Source organism: Theropithecus gelada, chromosome 8, assembly GCF_003255815.1.
Source record: "Theropithecus gelada isolate Dixy chromosome 8, Tgel_1.0, whole genome shotgun sequence".
Taxonomy (NCBI): Eukaryota; Metazoa; Chordata; class Mammalia; order Primates; family Cercopithecidae; genus Theropithecus; species Theropithecus gelada.
The window spans coordinates 93757948-93781099 of NC_037676.1; the positions used below are offsets into that span (position 1 = coordinate 93757948).

The window sequence follows — 23152 nt, forward strand, 5'->3', positions numbered from 1 at the left end:
GCAGATAGATTTAGCCATTTGAGACTTGTACACTTTACAAACTACCATTTATTTTTTCCAAAATCTTAATAAAAGCATTGAAATATATATGAAACAGAAATAGAGTTTGGTCAAATTTTGATGAATGTGTAGTTTGAGAACTTTTAAAGAAATGCTAATAATTTCAGTGAATTTGGGATGTCTAATTTACAATATGAATTAATTTTGGAAGTAAGACTTACCAGGGAAATAGACACTAATAGAAATGTGACAATTTATAACCTGTATGAAAAACTATCATTAATCACTAAGAATGCATGCTGCGTGCATATAGGGTGAACCTCTTAATGGTGACCACTTTCATTCTAAATACAAAAGGTGTCATGAATTGCCTTTTAAATGGGTTACATTAAGAGCACCATGCTTGAAACAGATTAAAATATACTGAACCATGATAAAGTATGATTTCTACTAACATAAATAGCCCACTGATTCTAGAGAAACCTATCCATGCAAGAGCAATCCAGAATACTCTCCCTCTCCAATATGGGAGACGTACTTCGTAAGTACCCTCTGTTTAGCTTTACTGTGACAGTCACCATATTGAAATATAATTATTAATATGAAATACACATTTTCTCTTCTTCAGATCATTTTCTCTGAGAAATTTTGGGATATTATTTATGCTGGTGCCTACTTTCATAATATTCCTCCTGGGGCTCAGTATTACTGAGCTCCTACCAAAGTACAATGCTGGGCGCCATGAGGAATGTGCAGATGAAAAAAGAACTGTCCAGTCTCTCCAGACAGTTATTTGTGGAGGAAGTAGACACAGAAACACTAACTTATTATGCAAGACAGGATACAACATGACCTGGAGGGAAAAGTAGGAGCTTAGTTTTGGGGAAAATAGAGGCAGGAACATTTAATTTGGACTGATTAACATGAAAGACTGTCACAGAAGAGCTGAAATATGAACTGAGACTTGAAGGAACAGTATTTTGTAGGCAGAACAAGAGGCCAAAATTAACCGTGACCTTTTAAAGGTGATATATGTTAGGTGGCTCATAGAAACAAAGAAATGAGAAGATGCAAACTTACTCAACAAGCTACTTGATTACCCTATGGTATTTGGCATGGGTAGAACATATAATGTGAGGATGGAAGCAGTGACAGATGATGCTGGAAAAGTTAAGAATGGGTTGGATTGGGAAAGGCAACTCATGTCTTACAAATATGTTTTGATTTCATTATGAAGGCAGTGAGACAGCACTGAAAGGTGAAATAAGAATAAAATGTATGTATTAGAAAGGTCACTTGAGTAGTTCGAGGAAGACGGATCAAACTAGTGAAGTATACAGAAATTGGAGCACTGCTTTAGAACTTTGGGCATATAAATGAGGAAGGCCTAGACCAAGGCTGAGACCATGAAGTACAAGAAAAAATCAGATGAAAAATATCAAAGAGATTGTATTTGTTAGTCCTCACCACCAGTTCATTATATAATGTGGATCAGTTGGAAAGACTTCTGAGTTTCTATTTAGGAACACCAGTGGAGGAAGATGGTATCATTCACTGAGTTATAGGATATAGAAAATTCTATTGTTTAGATGCATTTAGTGGTTACCTCTAGTCCTTAAAAAAAAAAAAAAAAGATTATCCTACCCGAGTTATTCATCTCTTTGTTTTCTGTACGTCACCAAGTAGTTTTCCACGAACTCATGTGTTTTATATTCCTTGAAATATTTCTTTTTTTTTTTTACTTCTACTGGACAATTTTTATTAAAAAACCTAATATTTAACAAGTAACATTAGTTTATTTTTTTTATTTTTTTCATTGTGACAATATCTGCTTGTTTTCATACTAGAAAGAAGTTTTTGACTGAGTGTAAAATGCTTTCTCTCAGGTTTTTTAAATCTTAACATTATCTTTAGGCATTGAGGGATAAAGTAGATTTTATCCCTCATAATTTTTTTGTTGTTATTATAAGTAAGCTTGTTTTTCTACATGGATGCCCAATGAAGTTCTTTCTTCTTACTCATGAAGTTTGGTACTATTATCAGAATATTACTGTGGTTGAGCACTCAGTTTCAAATTTCTGAGCATGACATAATCTTTTGATCTTATAATCAGGAATTATTTACAAAATTTTTCTTCTAATTTATCTCTGAATATTTTTTCAAATCTATGTATTCTGCTGTCTTTTTAGTGAATTTTCTATTTGTTTTTACTTTGTTTTCCTTCATATCTAAATATTTTCCCAGGATTATTTTGTTTTTCTGTATAAGTGATTTCTTTGGACTAGTCACATATCTCTGATTATGTATTTCTAGTTGTGATTATCTTACTTCTTAATTTTAAACATGGCTTTTATTTTCATTCATTTTCTTTCCTGTATTATTCTAGCCTGCCTGCTTTTTATCTCCTTCTGTTTTTCTGTTTTTCATTGATCATTCCTTCTTTGAATTTTTATATTTAAGGTTTTTTTTTTCCTGAGATTATATTGCCTATTACATATCCGAATCTATCTTTTGCCTCTAATTCATTATTTTCTTTCTTTATTTTCCTCATTTCCATGAATAGGGCCCTTGATGATTTATTTAGAATTGTAATGCATTTTTTAGGGGACCTATTTGCTGGAAAACAACATAGGGAGAGCAAGAGGTTGGAAATGAGGTAGAGCAGCCCGCAGTTCTGATTTAGATCATTGAAGCAAAGCCTCAGAAATCACAGGTTCACTGGTGATCTCACGCTGTTGTCATCTCTCCATTCTTCATCTTGTTTTACTTCCTGCAGTCACCTTTACTTAGGAAGTCAGATTGTAAGTGATACAAATGGCCTTTCACTCTGCAGTCCTCTGGTATCAAATAAATCTCTATGAGTACATTTCATTTTTCTCTGGTAGCCCATCTTTGACCTTAGAACTTAGAAGCTGTTGCCCCTAAAAGCTCTTACCAGATTATTGTACAGAATTTTCAGGATTCTGGCATTTAAGCAAAAATCTATACTTGATTGAGCTCTGAGGATAAGTTTGTTGGCTTCGAGTGTCCTCCTTGATTATCACCAAAATTTCACAGTATTTGGCAAGTCTATGTCGTATTTTGTAGTTAGAAGTTTTGACCATGTTCTGGCTTCATTGATGCTGATTTTTTCCCTTCTGTATTCACATTTTATATTGTTTTGGGTGGATTTTAATAGAGGAGGGTTGAGTTAAAATGCCTTTAATATACTCTCTAAATCCGATATCCAAATCTATACTTAGAACATTAATTCTAGCAGCAGTATGGCAGGTGGTTTACAATGCGGATAACAAAAGCAGAGAGTTATGTAGGACACTGTCAAAAGAGTTGAGGAAAGGAACAGTGTGAACTAAAGTATCATTAATAATTTGAGAAAATGATATGACTTGAGATATTTTTTCTTAACAATTTATAGAACTTGTGAAATGATTGGACAGGTAGATTAAAGAGGAGGAAAAGTAAAATATGATTCCATACCTTCTGATTAGAGTGTATTGAAGGATATTAGTGTTATAACTGAAGGAGAACATTGGAGGAAGGACAGATTCTGGGGTGAAGTTAATGAGTTCGCATTTGGACATGTTAAGTTTGAAGGTGTTTGATAGCTAAAAATTGTTTAAGAGCTTAGAATTTGTAGTCTCCTACTTAGATGTGACAGTTAAATACTTGGAGTAAGTAGGCAATAGGGTGCGGGCAAAGATACGGTGTGAGAAAGGTGACGTGGATATAGCAGGTGCATGATGATTCAGTGGGACATTGGGTTTAGCTTGAAAATAGCCTTCTGTGGTTGGAGTGAATAGGTGTCTCTTAGTTGCCAAGGGATTCAACAGTGAAAAGCCATGGATTATTGGGTTATTGGGCATAGCATTCAAAGGATTATTGGACTATTGGACACAGCATTCAAAGTATGAATATTGCACAGACTTTTGAGGATATAGGTGATATACCCAATATGTATAATGTCTAGATTACTAAATAGATGGACTATGCCTAGAATATCATGGAAGTAAAATTATGCAAGATATGGGGGTGTGTGTGTGTGTGTAAACTAATTCGAAGGTTTAAAGTTTAAAATATCATGTACATAGTCATCACATGGAAAATTAAAAACTGTTTCACCTCTTTACATTTTTTATTATGCTTTAAGTTCTAGGGTACATGTGCACAATGTGCAGGTTTGTTACATATGTACGCATGTGCCATGTTAGTGTGCTGCACCCATTAACTCGTCATTTACATTAAGTATATCTCCTAATGCTATCGCTCCCCCCTCCCCCCTCCCCACAATAGGCCTAACAGTTTAATATTGATGCTATTTTGAGTTGTTAGTCAAAACCCTCTTTGAAGTAATGAGAAAATAGGTGTCCAAATGGAGACTCATTGGCTCAGAACTGAGTTTGAATAGCTGAACATTGGATACAGAATTCAGATCTGTAAAAATTTAATAATAGGGATCTGCCACAAAAACAGGTAGTAGAATAGTTAGGCTAGGGGGAAGTGAGGTAATTTAGTAGCTGTTAAACTGTGCTTTATGCCGATGTATTTTCTACAAAGACAAAGGATTGTGTCCCCTACTGAAGGTCAACACTGGGGTTAGTTTGTGTTTGGGGACTGTGAGTGCCAAATAGGGAAGAGAGCAAGTAGGAACACATAACAAAAAATAAAAAATAGGGGCCCAAGAGTCAACTAATTCTTGATAACTGTGACAACTAGCATTTGAGTCTTTAACAGGAATTATTACAGAATGCTATTGGGATTTATTCTAACTAATGGAACTATTTATTGGTCTCTGTTATTAATTTCCATTTGATATTTTTTCAAAGCTATAAAGGTAGCCCCAGGAAATAAGTAAGCATTTGGAAAGCCCAACTTATAATAGATGATGTTGTGGGAGAGTAAATATGCTTTAAAAATAGAACCAGATGGTACCAAAATTTCTGGTTGCTCTGATGAATTCTGGCCTCCAGGCTCTATGGTTTTTTAAGTGGCAGGGACCAGGATCCTTAGTTCCCTATGCCATATTGAATCGTGTGAGGATGGCCCAGAGGAATTAGACTTATAAAGCTTTTGGTGAGGTATTATTCTGCCACACTTGGGCAGATTCAGTTAGCATTTGAGAATGAGTAAAACTCAGAGTCATCATGGGAAGCTAAAATAATGGTCAAAAACTTGCAGCCTTGTTTTGTATATGATTAAGTATAGCATAATACACCAGGAAGAAAAAAACACTCTATATATAAACAGAAGACTCAAATGGCTGTGTGTTCACCTGAATAAAGAAAAACCATCTCAGCTGGGAATTATCTCATAATAAGTAATAACCTAGCATTACATTTGTAGATGATGGATCTTAACATGACATTCATTTAAATTGTATTTTCTCTTTTACTCCAGAATGTTTGTTTGTCTTACATCAAAAGGAATTTTATGGATAAAATTCCCTCCATTTGCTTCCAAGGGCTTGGCTTTTCAAAAAAACCTGTTAAGAATCACTCAAACTTAGTGTAGATAAATAATCCAGACAAAGGAGAAGCATTTCAAAAACAGCAACAAAAAAGAGCCTTTTAGAAATATTTATTTCAGACTTGTCTGAAAAACATTTACACTCCTTCCCTCCCCAGGATTCTGCTATTTTTAGAATACAGAAACGCTTCTAACTTCCTCATTTGTGTATGGAATTAAAATATGTTTTCAAAGATGTTTTAAAGTGATAATATAGCTATTGGGACAGAAATAAACAAATTTAGAATTGCAGTCAGAGGCAAAGAGCTGCAAGTTTTGGGAGGAAAAGACAGAGGTTAAAAACATTGTTTACTGTTTGATAAATGCAGGATTTAGTGTTAAGAAAATATAACCTGTATTTCGCAAATTATTTTGCTTTTAAATATATTTTTTCAGCACTAAGCTTAGATATTCCAACTATAATACAATATCTTGTTGCAAATTATAATTTTAAGTGGTGAACAAAACAGCAATAACTTTGGTATTCCAACTAAAAGAGAATTAGAGTTTCATGTAATCTTTTGAAATGTTCCCAAAAACCAAGTTGGCCCTTATATTTTAGCTTTCATACTGAATGGCCCCTTACAAATAAAATTATAATGATCTCTATAGTGATTGATCTAAAAGTGGCATTGGCAGCATTGTTTGACTCAGTCATTTTAAAATTAGGCTTCCTGAGCCTTATGTATTAATAAATGACATTAGTTATTTTTATGGCAGTCCTAGAAGACAAAATATTGTTGAGAATGACCAAAAATCTGTACACAATTGCTTGTAATAATATTACATTAAATGAGAAAGCAGAGGGAAATCATGGCATGCTTTTGAACCATACACATCAACCAACTATTTACAGATCTTAAATATAGTGTTTGTTGGGGATTGAACTAAGGGTTGGCAGTGTCTGGAAATAAAAGAAGAAACTTTTCCCCACCTTTGGTGCTGAGAGTCTGATGGAGCAGGATTTGTTTCTGTATTTCTGAACTTCTGTTTACCACTTGCTAAGTAGTATCTTCTTGCTGAGATATCTGGTCACAAGAGTGTTAAGAATACAATTGTGAAGAACTTAGCAATCATGAGAAAGAAGTGAATTCCAAAGGATTCACAACTTCTGTTTCTTGTTTCTCTTTCAGGGCATATGGGTCAGTACATATGTATTTACAATATGCTTTGCTGCCAATGTGGGACTGCTGTTTGGTGTTGTTTGTACCATAGCTATAGTGATAGGACGCTTCCCAAGGTAGGACCCTATCTAAATGCTCTGTTTATTCTGACACAGCAGCAAAATACATGGTTACTTGCCATATGGTACTTGCTAGTTACTTTTATTTCTGTGTAACATATAGTACTACAATCACATGTTTTTCTTGCTGTCAGAGAACTAGGGACAAACAGATAAGAAAATGTTTTATCTGCATATGATATTTAACAATGTTGATCTTAATGGAGATAAATAGCTTATCAACATTATAAAATAGAATATATAAACTCTTTTAAAATAAATAAACCCCTTAGCCTTATACTGCGTTATAGAGAGATTTCTTTAAATTAAGTGAAGAGAGTTAGTAGCTAATGATCACAAATCATTTCACAATATAATTATTTGGAAAATTAAATAACTTCAGAACATTTTATTTTTCAGAAGTCAGATTAATCTATTTTCTAGATAATTTATTGAGAAACACACTCTCTTTTTGTCATTTTACTGAAAATTTATAAATCATTTCCCTAGTCTGACCAATGCTTTTTCTGCTTTACGAAGTATTCATCTGGGAATAATGTTTCTATTTACTTCACATCCATCTTTCCCTTAAAGTTATTTGTGACATAATGTATTCTAAAAAATGTTGTTTTATCTCTATAGAGTCTTTCTTTATAGAATTTATATATTCAGATTCAATATTATCCAGTCCTATCTTGCCATTGATTCTTTCTTTTCTTGCTTTTCATTAAAACAGTATTTTATCAATGCTGCATACTCTCTTGCCTTTTCTCTTTTATAATTCTTCTTTACTAATCCACATGTAGTAGCTTGGAGAGATGGGACTCTATTTATATGCCTCTGTTGTTAACCTCTATCCCCAAATATCCTAGAGATACAGAGATTTACCAATGTCCTCTTATGAACAAATGGGTTATAGAATATAAATCATTTCAGACACATTCTAGTTATTAAATGACTACTTTTGGTTTCTTCATTGTTTATATAATGATTAGGAAATGACTTGTTTTTTTTCTATCTGCTTTAATTTTAGAGCAATGACTCTAAGTATAAAAAACATGAAAGAAATGGAATTTAAAGTGAAGACAGAAATGGACAGTGTAAGTTTAGTTTTACTTTTCCTTTATGCAATTGTTAATCATTTTGTGGGTGAGATAATTTTAAGATATCACAAAAATTAGATAAATTATGATAGTTAAAAATATAATTGTTTTTAATTAGTATAAACTTCGAATGGTACATATGTGATCACAATATATGTGGCAAACGACATGCAACAAATCAATAGAACAAAAGAAAATCTCTTTGGATCCAGCATTCAGATAAAAGTGTAGCATGGTGCCTAGAACCACAGTTCACTGTAGAATCATGGCCAAGATTGATTCAGGCATTTGGACACCTCTTTTCCATTACTGAGTTGCATAAAGTAATCAAACTAAACTGATAGTGTATTCTGAATTAAGTCATGGAGAAAGATAGAAATAGGAAAGGGAATGAAGCAAATTTGGTTCATGGTATTGCTTTTTTTTTTTTTTTTTTTTTAAACTCAGTCAACTGTGTGTTAGCAGAGGGTAATTCAGTCCAATGGCTACAGAATGCCAATAGAATTGGTTTCTTACACAGTGGGAACCTTTTTAAGGACACAACTTGTATAAACAGTCTTGCTCTGCTCATGCTTAGGAAAGCCAATTGATTATGTCTGAATTCTAGTTTGTTGTTCTAAAGGATGACTATAACAGTTTAAAGTGAGGGGGAAAATGTTGACTTGAAATATTTTTGCCAATTAAAAAAAAATTGCCCTCATTTTGAACCTGCTTTGTAAATGTTTGACTAACCTTTTTCCCTTTATTTTTCACATACACTTGTTTCAGTATCTCATAATTCCCCTAAGGATAGAGTAAACTGGCCTCCCACCAGAAGGACCAGTGTCAGGGTATTTCCAAATAGACTGGAAATAGGAAGTAGCATCAGGAACCCTCTGCAGCACCCAAGGGAATGGCTTATGTTTTTAATACTATGGAAAGATTTGTTTCACAGAGAGCTATTTGGGTTCAGGGCCTTCCAGGGTGTTCTAGGCTCAAGTTTTCCACCAACTTTGCCTTTTGTTTCTTTCCTTAATTTTTCCATGGGAATTTAGTGCTTGTGCAAAGCCCCAGACTGACTTTTGGGCCCCTGAAGTCCCCTGTGTATCCACACCACAAGTACACATGTATTAGCCCTGACCTCCTTAGCTTTGAGACTGAATTTGGCTTTGGATTTGACTATTTTCAGCTTAAAAATCACTGTTTAATAAATTGTCTAATCCTTAACTTCTTCTTGGGCTAAACATGTAGAGAAGTGAATGAGGGGATTTGCAGGAAGATGAAAATGCTAGAAATTTCTCCACATCTTTAAGTCTTGATTGATTTCAGTCTAGTCACTGACCTGAATAATAACTGTTTCACATGGAGATTTAAATTTTATTATAATATTACATCTCTCTAATTTCTCAATTTTTTTTAATAAAAAATAAGAGGGACAAAACTAAGATAAAGCAAGAGTTGAATGTAAGTTCTCAGGTGGAATTTTCGCTAAATTAAAATAATCTGTCATTTACCTTTTCCATTTATGCACTCTTCCACCTCTTCTTCATGTGAAATGACCCTTCGTGATTTGAGAGATCTCTTCCCACTCAGTGAATTTAACCCCACTGATAATTTCTTTTCTAGAACAATTTGAATCTCTATTCTTTAACAAATACATGTTTTTCATATTAACTTAAAACAGCACACTGGCACAATCACGTAGTGCAGGGTTGTCCAATCTTTTGGCTTCCCTGGGCCACACTAAAAGAAGAATTGTCTTGGGCCACACATAAAATACATTAACACTAATGACAGTTGATGAGCTAAACAAAAATTGGAAAAAAAAAAGTCTCATAATGTTTTAAGAAAGTTTATGAATTTGTGTTGGGCTGCATTCAAAGCCATCCTAGGCGGCATGTGGCTCACGGGCCACGGCTTGGACAAGTTTGATGTAGTGTGATTAGAAGATCAGGCTAAGCTTTGGTGCTTTGGGATGACTAATATGACAGGCCTAAGAGTTAATTTTTATTTTTTGTTTCTAAGAGGTTTACTCTTGTCCCAACATTAGTTTGACAACTTAAGGTCTGTTTGTTTTCTTGAGTTATTTGTTGCAAATATCCTCACTTTGCAAAGTTCAATCAGTTTTGTAACTATAGGAGCTTTTTGAGATTTTCTAGTTTAAACATTTGTCTCATTTTTGGAAATGAGGGAACTGAGAGAAGTTAAATGAATTGTACAAATTAACATACTTAATATTTTCTTTCTTTCATACTCTGTCCTCTGTCTGTATGCATCGCTATTCTTTGCATCTCCTCTTCTATGGAAGTAAACCCTGAAAGAGTATTGCTTACTTAGTTGATAAAGAGTTGTCATTTTGTAGAATTTACCCTCCTCTCCATTTCTAGATCAGACACTTGCCCCAAAGGTCATAGAGAAGACTGTTTTAGTTGCACATCACCAAGTGATGGGAAAATGGGCAAAGCAGACACCTTTTGTGTCAAAACTTTTCCTTCTTCCTTTCTGCATCGCTCACCGCATCCCGGCAATTCAGTCCCTAGGCCTGCCCAAAGTGAAGTTATATTCCTACTACTACCTGTAGGTCTCTGTCTTCAAATTACAACTATTCATCACTTGTAAAGTATTTCAGCTGAAGGAAAGCTATGTCATTATGAGGTAAATGACTGATGGTTGACCCTTTAGGACACATTTTCATTAAAAAAAAAATACTGATGGTTAAGTAAATTAATTTTTAATTGATAGATTGAATAAAATAAATACTTTTGAAAGGATAGGACTTCCTTGAACTCTTTGGATAGTATAGGCTACTGCCTCCCAAAAAAACCAGCTTGGAGGAATAAGGGCCACTTTCTGAAATGCTGCCAACTTATCTTGCCATTATTAATGTTTCTTAGTAAACAGGAAATATGTATTTCCCCTAAGGAAGTGTGATAGTACATTAAGGCCTCTAAATACATTTTAGTAATCAAAATGTTAATTGAGAGATTGCTCATAAAACTGAGTGACATTTAGACCTGATTGTTTGTTGGCTATAATTCTCTATTATTTAATTCAGAGTTCTAAATCTGTTTCTTTTTCTCCTCTAAAAGGAAACCCTGCAGCAGGTGAAAATTATCTCAATAAACAACCCGCTTGTTTTCCTGAATGCAAAAAAATTTTATACTGATTTAATGAACATAATCCAAAAGGAAAATTCCTGTAATCAGCCACTTGATGATATCAGCAAGGTAGGATCAGTGGTTTGATTAGAATGTCATACTACATGTAACCTTATATCATGACAATAAAACATGTATCAAGTAAGTAATAATACATCACACAAGTATTTCGAGACCTCTCCTTTTAGCAAAACCTACGATTATTTGATTCTTTTAGTTGATTTTTAGATAATCACTCTCTTGTTCATTCATTCATTTATTCAGCATATATTTAATGGACATGAGTCGCAGGTACTATAGCACTGAAAAGAATAAATAAGACAAATGATCTAATTTAATGTTTTTTTTTTTTTTTTTGAGACAGAGTCTTGCTCTGTCGCCCAGGCTGAGTTCAGTGGCACCATCTCCGCTCACTGCAAGCTCCACCTCCCGGGTTCACGCCATTCTCCTGCCTCAGCCTCCTGAGTAGCTGGGACTACAGGCACCCGCTAGCAGGCCCGGCTAGTTTTTTTGTATTTTTAGTACAGACGGGGTTTCATGGTGTTAGCCAGGATGGTCTCAATCTCCTGACTTCATGATCCGCCCGCCTCGGCCTACCAAGTGCTGGGATTTCAGGTGTGAGCCATCGCACCCGGCCAAAAGTATCTTTTTTCTAAACCAAAAAAAGGCATTAGAACTAACTCTAAACGTGATGGAATATGATAAATGACTTCAGAGACGCATAAACTGTTGCAATCATTTTAATAATATTATTATAAAATTCCAGAATTCTTTATCTCCATTTATACTGTCAATTAACAGAGATACTGAATCAAATCAGCATCAATATGATTTAATATAAATAAGCTATCTATTATCATCTGAATCCTTAAGCCCTCTGTAATGTTAGGAGTGTGGACTTTGAGGCCAAGCTGCCTGGGTATGCCACTTACTACCTGTGGAACTTTGAGTTGTTGAATCTTTGTTCTTCAGTTTTCTCACATGTAATTGAGATGATTAAATGAGTCAATGAAGGCAAAGCATTTAGAATAGTGCTTGGCCTACTCAACACTGTAACATCTTAGTTAGCATTATTAGTTTGGTTGACTACTGTCTCCGTGAAACTTTCCTTGACTCCTCTAGAGCACAAGGACTGCTTCTTTTTCTTGTGTCCTTGAGCTACTTATTCCCAGTGTTCTGGGTACATAGAAGATCTTGACCCTCCCATTTCTGATGTCTTAGGAGCTGTCCTGAACCACATTCTTGTCCCTTACAGCTTCACACTTCTGCCTTTGGGCCTTACCCTAATTTGTACCATATAAGCCTTATATACAGGATCAGATACGTAATTTACAGGGGCCCAGTGCGAAATGAAAATGTGAGGTCCCCTGTTCAACAATTATTAAGAATTTCAAGATGGTGACAGAATATCATTAAACCAGATTGGAGACCTTTCTAAGTGTGGGCCCCTTTTGGGAGGAAAACTATAGAGGTAAAGTGCCCTTCTCATCACACTGTATCAAGGGTACCTACAATCAACATGATTTATCAACATGTTTATTCTACCTTGATCACCTGGATAAGGGAGTGTTTGCCAGGTTTCTCCACTGTAAAGTGACTCCCTTCTCTTTATTCTGTGCTCTCCAGAAGAAAGTCACTGTGTGCAGCCCACACTTAAGAAGCATGGAGTTATGATCCACCACCTTAACGGTCGAATATCTACATAAATTATTTTGAAGTTCTTTTCCACGAGAGATTTCAGATGAGGTATCTTTAAGACAAGGGAAAGGAAACTCAAGTTCACTGAATATCTCTCAGGGGCCAGTCCCTTTAGTCAGGCTAACTTAATCATCACCAGCCCTGAGATGTAAGTGGCATTACCTGAATGTTACATAAAAAGGGAGGTAGAAATCGAGAGAGATAAAATAACATGATGGAAATTGTATAGCTGATAACTGTGAGTCAGGCTTAAAATACATAAGCTGTGGCTATAAAGAAGAGAAAAACAGAGGTTCTCTAGTCAGCCTTTAAGATAAAAACTCATCTTGTGAGAGAAGCAGTGTAATGTAGTGGTTGGGAACAAGAGGCTTGGAATTGGAAGGGCATGAACTTTGGTTCTAACCCATGCTCTTACTAGCTTTGTGACTTTGGTGAAGTTATTTAACCTTTTTAATCTTTGACTCTCATATAAAAAATAAAATTTGTCACTTCATATTTCTGAGGATTAAATAGTGTGAAGTCCTTGGCATACAGTGAGGACTGAAGAAATATCAACTGCTATCATCATGATTAACAAAAATAGCAATAGTACATTATTTGTGAAGTAGATAGCACTTCACAATATCGAGATCACAATAACGAGATCACAATGAAATGATCTCGTTAGAGGCATCAATTATTGTCACACAAGATTAACTGTAGGATACAGAGCTGTTTTTTTGTTTGTTTTTTAATCCAGCATTTTCATGTAGTGGTAATATATATGATCAGTGGTTCTCCCTCTTAAAATGCAATGTTAATAAAGATGATTTCTGATTGAATATGCTACTTTAAAAATGTGCAAATGTTTAATTTCTAATCCAAAATCAAAACAAACTTAGTCTTGCAGGAAATATTCTGAAGAAGACAGTCTTACTGATAACATAAATTATTTACTGAATTGCTATATACTTAGAATTAATTATCATTTTATTATTTCAAAGTTTGTTTTATACATTATTCTGAAAAGAATGCTAGTGAAAAATAATTTTGGAGACTAGTTTTTTTGTTATTCTTTCTAAATAAAAGAATGAAGTGATTTTTTTCAGACAGAAGTAAAATTTTATAACATTTTTCTTCTTAATGTTTGTTTTTATTTTAGTGTGAACAAAACACGTTGCTCAATTCCCTATCCAATGGCAACTGCAATGGTGAGTTAGCTTTAAGGAAAAAGAAAATCTAAGTGTTTGACTTGAATATAGACCAGAGAATAAAATCTTCCCCTTCTCCTCATCTGCCTCCCTCCTCTGTTCTTCTTCCTCTTTTCTCCTAATTTTCCTCCTCCCTCTACTCTCCTCCTCCCTTCTACTGGCTTTAGCTTAAGCTTATGTTACCAAATAAGCACTAATACTTTTATTTGCAGAAAACAGATTTAGCCATTTGGCTCCATCTCCCTTCTCTACTCTTTCTTTCTCCCTCCTCCTCTCCTGTCTTCTCCCTCTCCCCTTCACTTCTACTCTTCTTTCTCTTCCTCCTCTGTCTTCCTTTTTCCTCCTTTTTTTCTATTTTCTCCATCTCCTCTTTCTCTCTTCATTCTTTTCTTCCTTTTTCTCTTCTTCCTCTTCCCTATTCTCTCTTCAATCTCCTCCTCTTTTCTTTCTTCTTCCCTCCTCTCTCCTTTTCCCTCTCTTTCTTCTTCCTCCTCTCCCACCTCTTTTCCTTTTCTCTCCTCTTTCCTCTCCTTCTTCTTTTCATTTACTTAATGTTTGACCCACAAATTGAAATTCATGGCATTAGTGTAGTTTTAATATGGATGAGGATTTATCATGAAATATATCTTTGAATACATTTTGGATCTCCACCCAAAACAAACCAGCAATTTAAAGCTATTACATGTTCAGATTTACCTGCAAAATCAGGTGACAAGAACAAATATTTTGATGGTGGATGCTTATTAAATTACCAGGTCAATGTTCTCTAGAAGTTTAATTATCTTTCATTGCAAACTGATGAATTGATGTGACCGTTGTCTCAGTATAGAGAAAATTAAAAGATATACAAGAAAATATGGATGAGAAGTGTTGTGATATTATAACAAAATGATAACAAAAGAGTTGAAACAAATTTGTATATTTATCTTTTAATTTGATATTTACTAAGATTAAAGCCTCAGTGTAGTTAAATTATTCATAATTGTGACTTTTAGTTAATATAAAAGGTTTTACAAAAATCTCTTATTTTTTTGTATCATGCAATATTTGCTTAGCCAATTTCTTCTAAGTAGGTGGAAATAAAAGTGATTTTTATTGGAAGTCTTTGACAAATATCTAGTTGTATTACTTTTTATTTTGAATTTTTGGAAATAATTTCAGTTACAAATGTGTTAGATTTTTAAAAAGTGTTACTAATGGAATGACATCTATTACCTTAAACATGTGCTTCAAAATAACTATATTCTTTTTAGCATGGAGCTAAAGAAATAACATGATTTTTAAAAGAATGAAGTAGCATTACATTTTTCTGTTATTAGATCACAAGTTTGAAGAAATAGGTCGATGCTGAAAATTAAGGGTGAAAACTGGATTTTTTAACTTCTCTTTTTCTTAATAAGGGGAATTCAATTATGAATCCATTTTTTAAATTTACTTTAAATAATTTTTATTTTATTGTAGATTCAGGGGAGACATGTGCAGGTTTTTATTACGTTGGTATATTGATTAATACTAGGGTATGACTTCTAGTGAATCTATCACCCAAATAGTGAAAATAGTACCCAGTAGGTAGTTTTTCAACTTTCTCCTCATCTTCTATCCTCCCTACTTTTGGAGTTCCCAGTGTCTATTATTTCCATTTATATGTCCATGTGTACTTATTGCTTAACTTCCACTTATAAGTGAGAACATGTGGTATTTGGTTTTCTATTTCTGAATTAATTCACTTAAAATAATGACCTCCAGCTCCATCTGCGTTGCTGCAAAAGACATAATTTCATTCTTTTCTATGGCTGTGTAATATTCCATGGTGTATATATAGTACATTTTCTTTATCCTGTCCACTTAGGTTGATTCTATGACTTTTCTATTGTGAATAGTACTGTGATAAACATAAGACTGCAGGAGTGTTTGTTTGTTTGTTTTTGTTTTTGATAAAATGATTTCTTTTCCTTTGGGTAGATACCCAGTAGTGGGATTGCCAGGTTGAATGGTAGTTCTCTTTTTAGTTCTTTGAGAAATCTCCATACTGTTTTCCATGGCGGAGGGCAGGGTTTGAACTAATTTACATTCCCACCCACAGTGTGTAAGCATTTCCTTTTCTCCATATACTTACCAACATCTGTTAGTGTTTGACTTTCTAATAATAGCCTTTCTGACTGGTGTGAGATGGTATCTCATTTGATTTTGATTTGTATTTCTCTGATGATTAATGATGTTGAGCATTTTTTCATATGTTTGGTGGTCGCATGCATGTCTTCTTTTGAGAAGCATCTGTTCATGTCCTTTGCTCAGTTTTTAATGGGGTTATTTTCTCTTTCTCACTGGAGTTCAAATTCCTTATAGATTCTAAATATTAGTCCTTTGTTGGATGCATAGTTTGCCTATATCTTTTCCCATTCTCTAGGTTGTCTGTTTAATCTGTTGGTTGTTTCTTTTGCTGTGCAGAAGGCCTCTAGTTTAACTAAGCCCCATTTGTCTACTTTTGTTTTTGTTGCATTTGCTTTGAGATCATAGTCATAAATCTTTTGCTTACACCAATGTCCATAAGAGTTTTTCCTAGGTTTTCTTCTAGAATTTTTATAGTTTCACGTATTACATTTAAGTCGTTAATCTATCTTGAGTTAATTTTTGTATATGGTGGAAGTAGGGGTCCAATTTCATTTGCCTGCATGTGGCTAGCCAGTTTTCCCAGAACCATTTTTGAATGAGGAGTCCTTTCTTCATCTTTAATATTTGTTGATATTGTTGAAGACCAATAGGTTATAGGTATGTGGATTTATTTCTGGATTCTCTATTCTGTTCCATTGATCTATGTATCTGTTTTTGTACCAGTACCTTGCTTTTTTGGTTACTATACCTTGTAGAATAGTTTGAAGTTGGATAATGTGAAGCTTCCAGCTTTGTTCTTTTTCCTTTAGGATTGCTTTGCCTATTTTAGCTCCATTTTGGTTCCATATGAAGTTTTGAATTATTTTTTCTATTTCTGTGAAAAATGATATAATGTATTAGGAATTGTATTGGATCTGTAGATTGTTTCAAGTGGTAGTAATTTTAATGACATGGGTTCTTCATTTCCATGACCATGGGACGTTTCTCCATTTGTTTGTGCCATCTGCAATTTCTTTCATCAGTGTTTTGTAGTTCTACTCGTAGAGGCCTTTCATGTCCTTGTTTAAATGTATTCCTAGGTTTTTGTTTTTGTTTTTGTTTTTGTTTTGTGTGGAAGTTGTAAATGGGATTGAGTTCTTGATTTGGTCTTTCAGCTTTGTTGGTGTACATAAATGCAACAGCTTTTGTGCATTAATTTTGTATCCTGAAACTTTACTGAATCATTCATTAGTTCCAGAATCTTTTGGCGGAGTCTTTAGAGTTTTCTAGGTATAGAATTGTATCATTTGTAAAGATAGATAGTTTGACTTCTTCTTTTCCTATTTGGATATTTTTTATTTCTTTCTCATGCCTGATTTCTCTGGCTAGCACTTCCAGTACTTTGCTGAATAGGCATGGTGAGAGTGGGCATCCTTGTCTTGTTCCAGTTCTAAAGGGGAATACTATCAGTCTTTGCCCATTCAATAGACATAGACTGCTTTTATTATTTTGACATATTTTTCTTTGATACCTAATTTGTTGAGGGTTTGTGTCATGAGGGGATGTTGGATTTTATTGAATACTTTTTTCTGAATTTATTAAGATAATCATATTGTTTTTGTTTTTAATTCTGTTTATGTGGTGAACCACATTTATTGATTTACAAATGTTGAACCATCCTTATGTCCCTGGAATAAAACCCACTTGATCACAATGAATTTTTGTTTCTGATGTGCTGCTGCATTCACTTTGCTACTATTTTGTTGAAAATTTTTGTGTCTTTGTTCATCAGGGATATTGGCCTTTAGTATTACTTTTTTATTGTGTCCTTACCAGATTTTGGCATCAGGATGACACTGGTTTCAAAGAATGAGTTAGAGAGGACTCTCTCTTCCTCAATTTTTTGGAATAGTTTCAATGAGCTTGGCACCAGTTCTTCATTGTATGTCTGGTAGAATTCGCCTGTGAATCCATCTGGTTCTGGACTTCTTTTTGGTTGGTAGATTTTTTTTTTTATTACTGAATAAATCTCATAATTATTTATTGGTCTGATTAGGATTTCAATGTCTTCCTGGTTCAATCTTGGGGGGTTGTATGTTTCCAGGAATTTATCTATTTCCTCTTTGTTTTCTAGTTTGTATGCATAGAGATGGTTACAGTAGTCTCTGAGGATCTTTTGGATTTCTGTGCTGTCAGTTGTGATGTCACCTTTACCATTTTTCATTGTGCTTATTTGAATCTTCTCTCTTTTTTTCTGTTGGTTTATTTAGCTAATATTCTATCAATTTTGTTTAGCCTTTCAAAGAACCATTGTTTCATTTCTCCTTGGTATTTTTTTGTCTCAATTTCATTTAGTTTTATTCTCATTTTTGTTATTTCTTTTCATCTGCTAGCTTTGGGTTTGATTTGTTCTTATTTGTATAGTTCCTTTGGATATGATATTAGGTTGTTAATTTGAGATCTTCCTATCTTCCTGATGTAGACACTTAATGCTATAAACTGTCCTCTTAACACTGTTTTTTGTTTGTTTGTTTGTTTTGTTTTTTTGCTGTATCTTTGAGGTTTTGGTATGTTGTATCTCTATACTGATTTGTTTCAAAAATACTTTTTATTTCTACCTCAATTTCATTGTTTATTCAAAAGCCATTCAGGAGCAAGTTGCTTAGTTTCCATGTACTTGTGTGATTTTGAAAATTCCTCTTAGTGTTGATTTATACTTTTATCCCACTGTATTCCAAAAAGATGCTTCATATGATTTGAATTTTTTTGGAGTATATTTAGATTTGCTTTATGATCAAGCATGTGGTCAATTTTACAGAATGTTCCGTTTGCAGATGAGAAAAATGTATATTCTGTGCTTATTATGTGAAATGTTCTGTAGTTGTCTATTAGGTCTATCCAGTCAAGAATCCAATTTAAATCCAGAGTTCTTTTGTTAGTTTTCTGCCTCAGTGATCTTTCGAGTGCTGCCAGTGGGGTATTGAAGTCCTCCACTATTATAATTTGGCCACTGTCCCTTTTCTTAGGTCTAGTAGTATTCATTTTATAAATCTGGGTGCTTCAGTGCTTGATGCATATATATTTAGGGATAGTTAAATCTTCTTGTTGAATTGAAACCTTTAATCATTATATAAGGCCTTTCTTTGTCTTTCTTTCTTTTTTTTTGCCATTGTTGGTTTGAAGTCTGTTTTATTTGATACAAGAACAGAAAATCTTGTTCTTTTATTTTCCAGTTGTGAGATAGATCTTTCTCCCCTCCCCTTACTTTGAGCCTGTGAGTGTCATTACACATAAAATGAGTCTATGGAGGAAGCAGATGGTTGGGTCTTTAAAAAAAAATCCATCTTGCCAAGCCATATCTTTTAAGTGGAGCATGTATGCCTTTTATATTCAAGGTTAATATTGATATGTGAGGTTTTGTTCCTGTCATAATGTTGTTACCTAGTTGCTTTGTAGTTTCAAATGTGTAATTGCTTTATAAAATTTGTGAACTTTGTACAAAATATGCTTTCATGGTAGCAAGTATTGTCCTTTCATTTTCACGTTTAGAACTCTTTCAAAGATTTCTTGTAGGGCTGGTCTGGTTGTCTTTAGCATTTCCTTATCTGAGAAAGACTATTTCTCCTTCTTTTATGAAGCTTGGTTTGAGAGAATATAAAATTCTTGGTTGGCCTTTTTTTTTTTCTTCAAGAAGGTTAAAAATAGACCTCCAACCTCTTTTGACTTGTAATATTTCTGCTGAGACATCTACTGTTAGTGTAATGGGATTTCCTTTATAGGTAATTTAGCCCTTTTTTCTAGCTGTCTTTAAGTTTTGGTTTTTTTGTTTTTGTTTTTTTTTCTTCACGTTGGCCTTGGGCAGTCTGATGACTCTGCTTCAGTGATGTCTTCTACAGTATCTCACATGTGTTTTCTGAATTTCTTGTATCTGGATAATTACCTCACCTGCAAGATAAAAGACATTTCTCTGAATTATTTGCTAAAATATGTTTTTCAAATTGCTTACTTTTCCTTCTCTCTCAGGAATGCCTATAAGTTACAGGTTTAGTTGTATTATATAATTTCAAATTTCTTAAAGACTTCGTTTGATTTTTAAAGTATCTTTTTCTTTATTTTTCTGTCAGGGTTAATTTGAAAGACTAGTCTTCAAGGTCTAAAATTATTTTTTCTAGTATATTATTAAAGCTTTCAAATGTGTTTTGAAATTCCTTTAGTGAGTTGTTTAATTCCAGGTGCTCTATTTGGCTTTTATAAAAATATAGCTATCTTTCAAACCCTAAATTGTTTTCCAGTTTCTTTGTGCGGGTTTTCAACTTTCTTCTGGATCTCACTGAGTTTCTTTTGAATCCACATTTTGAATTCATTATCTGTCATTTTGGACTTTTCCTTTTGGTTAGAATCAATTGCTAGAAAGCTAGTTTGATCCTTTGGAGGTTTCAAGACACTCTGTCTTTTTGTACTGCAGTAGTTCTTTCACTGATTCCTTCTCATCTGAAGGAACTGTTGCTTATTTTTGAGTTTTATATAGTTTGGATGGGACTTTTACATTTTTCATTTTGTTTTCCCTTGAGGGTATACTGCAGTGTATGTTTTTTACAATCCTTTGTCTTCATTTCTGGGTGCTTTCAGGGCAAGGTTCTGCATGAGTTCCTTGTTTGTGGACAGCTTCTGTGCACTGGCTTTCTCAGATGCTGCCTGTTGTAGTGGTATACTGAATGTAAGAGCCAAAACAGTATCTTCTGCAGGGCTGAGGGTACAGAGGTCTCAGGTAGCTTTTCTCCTGCACTAGCACTATGTCCTTCTGGCAGCAGGTTTTTATTTTGTGGGGCAGTTCAGAGCTGGCTCACTCTCCAGGAGGCTGAGGAGTGGAAGCACTCATTTTCATGGGAGGATGGCAAGGGGAGATAATGTTGGGCCATGAGTAGATCTCCAAGGAAGGGGCAGTGGGGTGAGCACCAGATTCTAATGCTGGGCTGGCAGGAATGCAATTTACCTCCCTATTGCACCCCTGCCTCAGGGCTCATGACCTTCAGTTTATATAGACTTTGTCCTTTGGCTCATGGCTGCAAAGTGGCTGCAGATTGTGGATAAAGCCCTCTGTCCACTGCCACTAAAACCAACTCAGGGCAGAGCCACCTTCCCCAGTCCAGAGCAGACAACTCTGTAGGTTATGTCCTCCATTGCAGGGCTGTTGCTGTTCTGTATAGGAAGGAGAAATTGGTCCCTGCTCATTGTGCAATCCCAAGCAGGGTGGATTCACTTTCAATGGTGGTGGAGCTGCCATGAGAAGCACTTTCTCCAAGTGCTTTCCTTCACACATACCAGCCGCCAGCAGGGAGAACCTCTCCTGGGTCTGCAATAGTGGATGAGGGGAGTGGAAGATGATCACCTCTCCATGTCTGTTCCTGGCTGCTGGTGTTGCCCCCCTTCAGTGATTGGTACCACATCTATGCTTCCTTTGTCCCAAGGGGGGCTTTGGTGAGCTGAGTGCCCACCCATAGAAGTGGCTGAAGGTTAGATCTCCAGGGGTCTGAAAGCTCCCCTGGGACCCACTGGTCCTCTGCACCTGCCAAAGTCAGAGTGGGTTGTAGAAGATGTTTGTGGGCAATCTGGCAGTGCAGCGACTCAATGACACAGAATCTTCTGGCAGGGCAGAAGTCCACCATGGGTGCACAATTAGTATGGTGCCATCTTAGCTTAGATCTGAGGAGAGAGAGGGCACACATGTTTGAGCTGGTCACCTGGTTCTTTGACCCTGAGAAGTTCTCAAGTTGCCACCAACAGCATTACACAGTCACAAGAGCAGAAGGACTCCCTAAGAGTTTGGTAGTCTGCAGATTGTCACAGGGGTGAGGGGAACAGAGAAGCACCCCCACTTATATTTTCTATGGAACTCTGAGTTCCTCGGCTGCCAATCTCTCGGATTTTGCATGCAACTCTGCTTCTTCTATTGGGATTTCTGACAGGTCCTGGCTCTCTTCCCTCAATATTCCATTCAGAACACGCCCATTCACCAACAACTTTGACCTAGTTTTTGAAGAGAACTGGTATCTGATGTCCCTAGTCAGCCATCTTGAAAAAAATGAATTACGAATATTTTTAGAAAGCAAGAATGGCATGGATACTGCCTTATTTCTCAAGTCTTAACTATTTTTCTTTTCCCATTGACTGTCTCTTTCATTTAACATTATTTCCCAAAGAATTTGGTATTTGTTTCTATTATGGCTTTATCACTAGGCACAAAAACTTAATGGATGGTCAATTAATGAATAAATGGAAAAAAGAGAGCAAATAAGGGAGGGAGAGCAGGAAAAATGAAGGCAGAATCACTGAAGTCCAAATCATTACCTAAATACTTGTTAGGATTATATAGGGTCATATGGTATATAAAATTAGAATCACTCCTTGGTAAGAGAGAAAAAGAAACAAGAAAATGAAATATATAATTATATTATAATGTATAATGATATATTTATATAAATAATATATATTATATATAATATAAAGTATATATAAATAGGCTGAGGAAGGAGAATGGCGTGAACTCGGGAGGTGGAGCTTGCAGTGAGCCAAGATCACGCCACTGCACTCCAGCCTGGGTGACAGAGCGAGACTCCATCTCAAAAAAAAAAAAATCATCAAGATGGCCGAATAGGAGCAGCTCCAGTCTTCAACTCCCAGCGCCAGCGACACAGAAGACCGGTGATTTCGGCATTTTCAACTGAGGTACTGGGTTCATCTCACTGGGGAGTGCCGGACGATTGGTACTGGTCAGCTGCTGCAGCCCGACCAGCGAGAGCTGAAGCAGGGCGAGGCATTGCCTCACCTGAGAAGCGCAAGGGGGAAGGGAATCCCTTTTCCTAGCCAGGGGAACTGAGACACACAACACCTGGAGAATCGGGTAACTCCCACCCCAATACTGCGCTTTGAGCAAACAGGCACACCAGGAGATCATATCCCACACCTGGCCGGGAGGGTCCCACACCCACGGAGCCTCCCTCATTGCTATTACAGCAGTCTGTGATCTACCGGCAAGGCAGCAGCGAGGCGGGGGGAGGGGCGCCCGCCATTGCTGAGGCTTAAGTAGGTAAACAAAGCTGCTGGGAAGCTCGAACTGGGTGGAGCTCACAGCAGCTCAAGGAAACCTGCCTGTCTCTGTAGACTCCACCTCTGGGGGCAGGGCACAGAAAACAATAACAAAGCAGCAGA

At 35.5% G+C, this 23152-nt stretch overlaps 1 protein-coding gene across 4 annotated transcripts in view; it reads left to right on the forward strand.

The window, feature by feature from the left end:
- The window catches only part of SLC26A7 (solute carrier family 26 member 7), a 204774-nt gene that overhangs the window by 153104 nt on the left and 28518 nt on the right, over window positions 1–23152 (forward strand). For all 4 annotated transcript variants that reach the window (XM_025394155.1, XM_025394153.1, XM_025394157.1 and 1 more), the window contains 4 exons: window positions 6636–6742; window positions 7758–7824; window positions 10896–11033; window positions 13804–13852. In XM_025394155.1, coding sequence (XP_025249940.1) covers window positions 6636–6742; window positions 7758–7824; window positions 10896–11033; window positions 13804–13852 — 361 coding nt within the window. The remainder of the gene's footprint in view (window positions 1–6635; window positions 6743–7757; window positions 7825–10895; window positions 11034–13803; window positions 13853–23152) is intronic.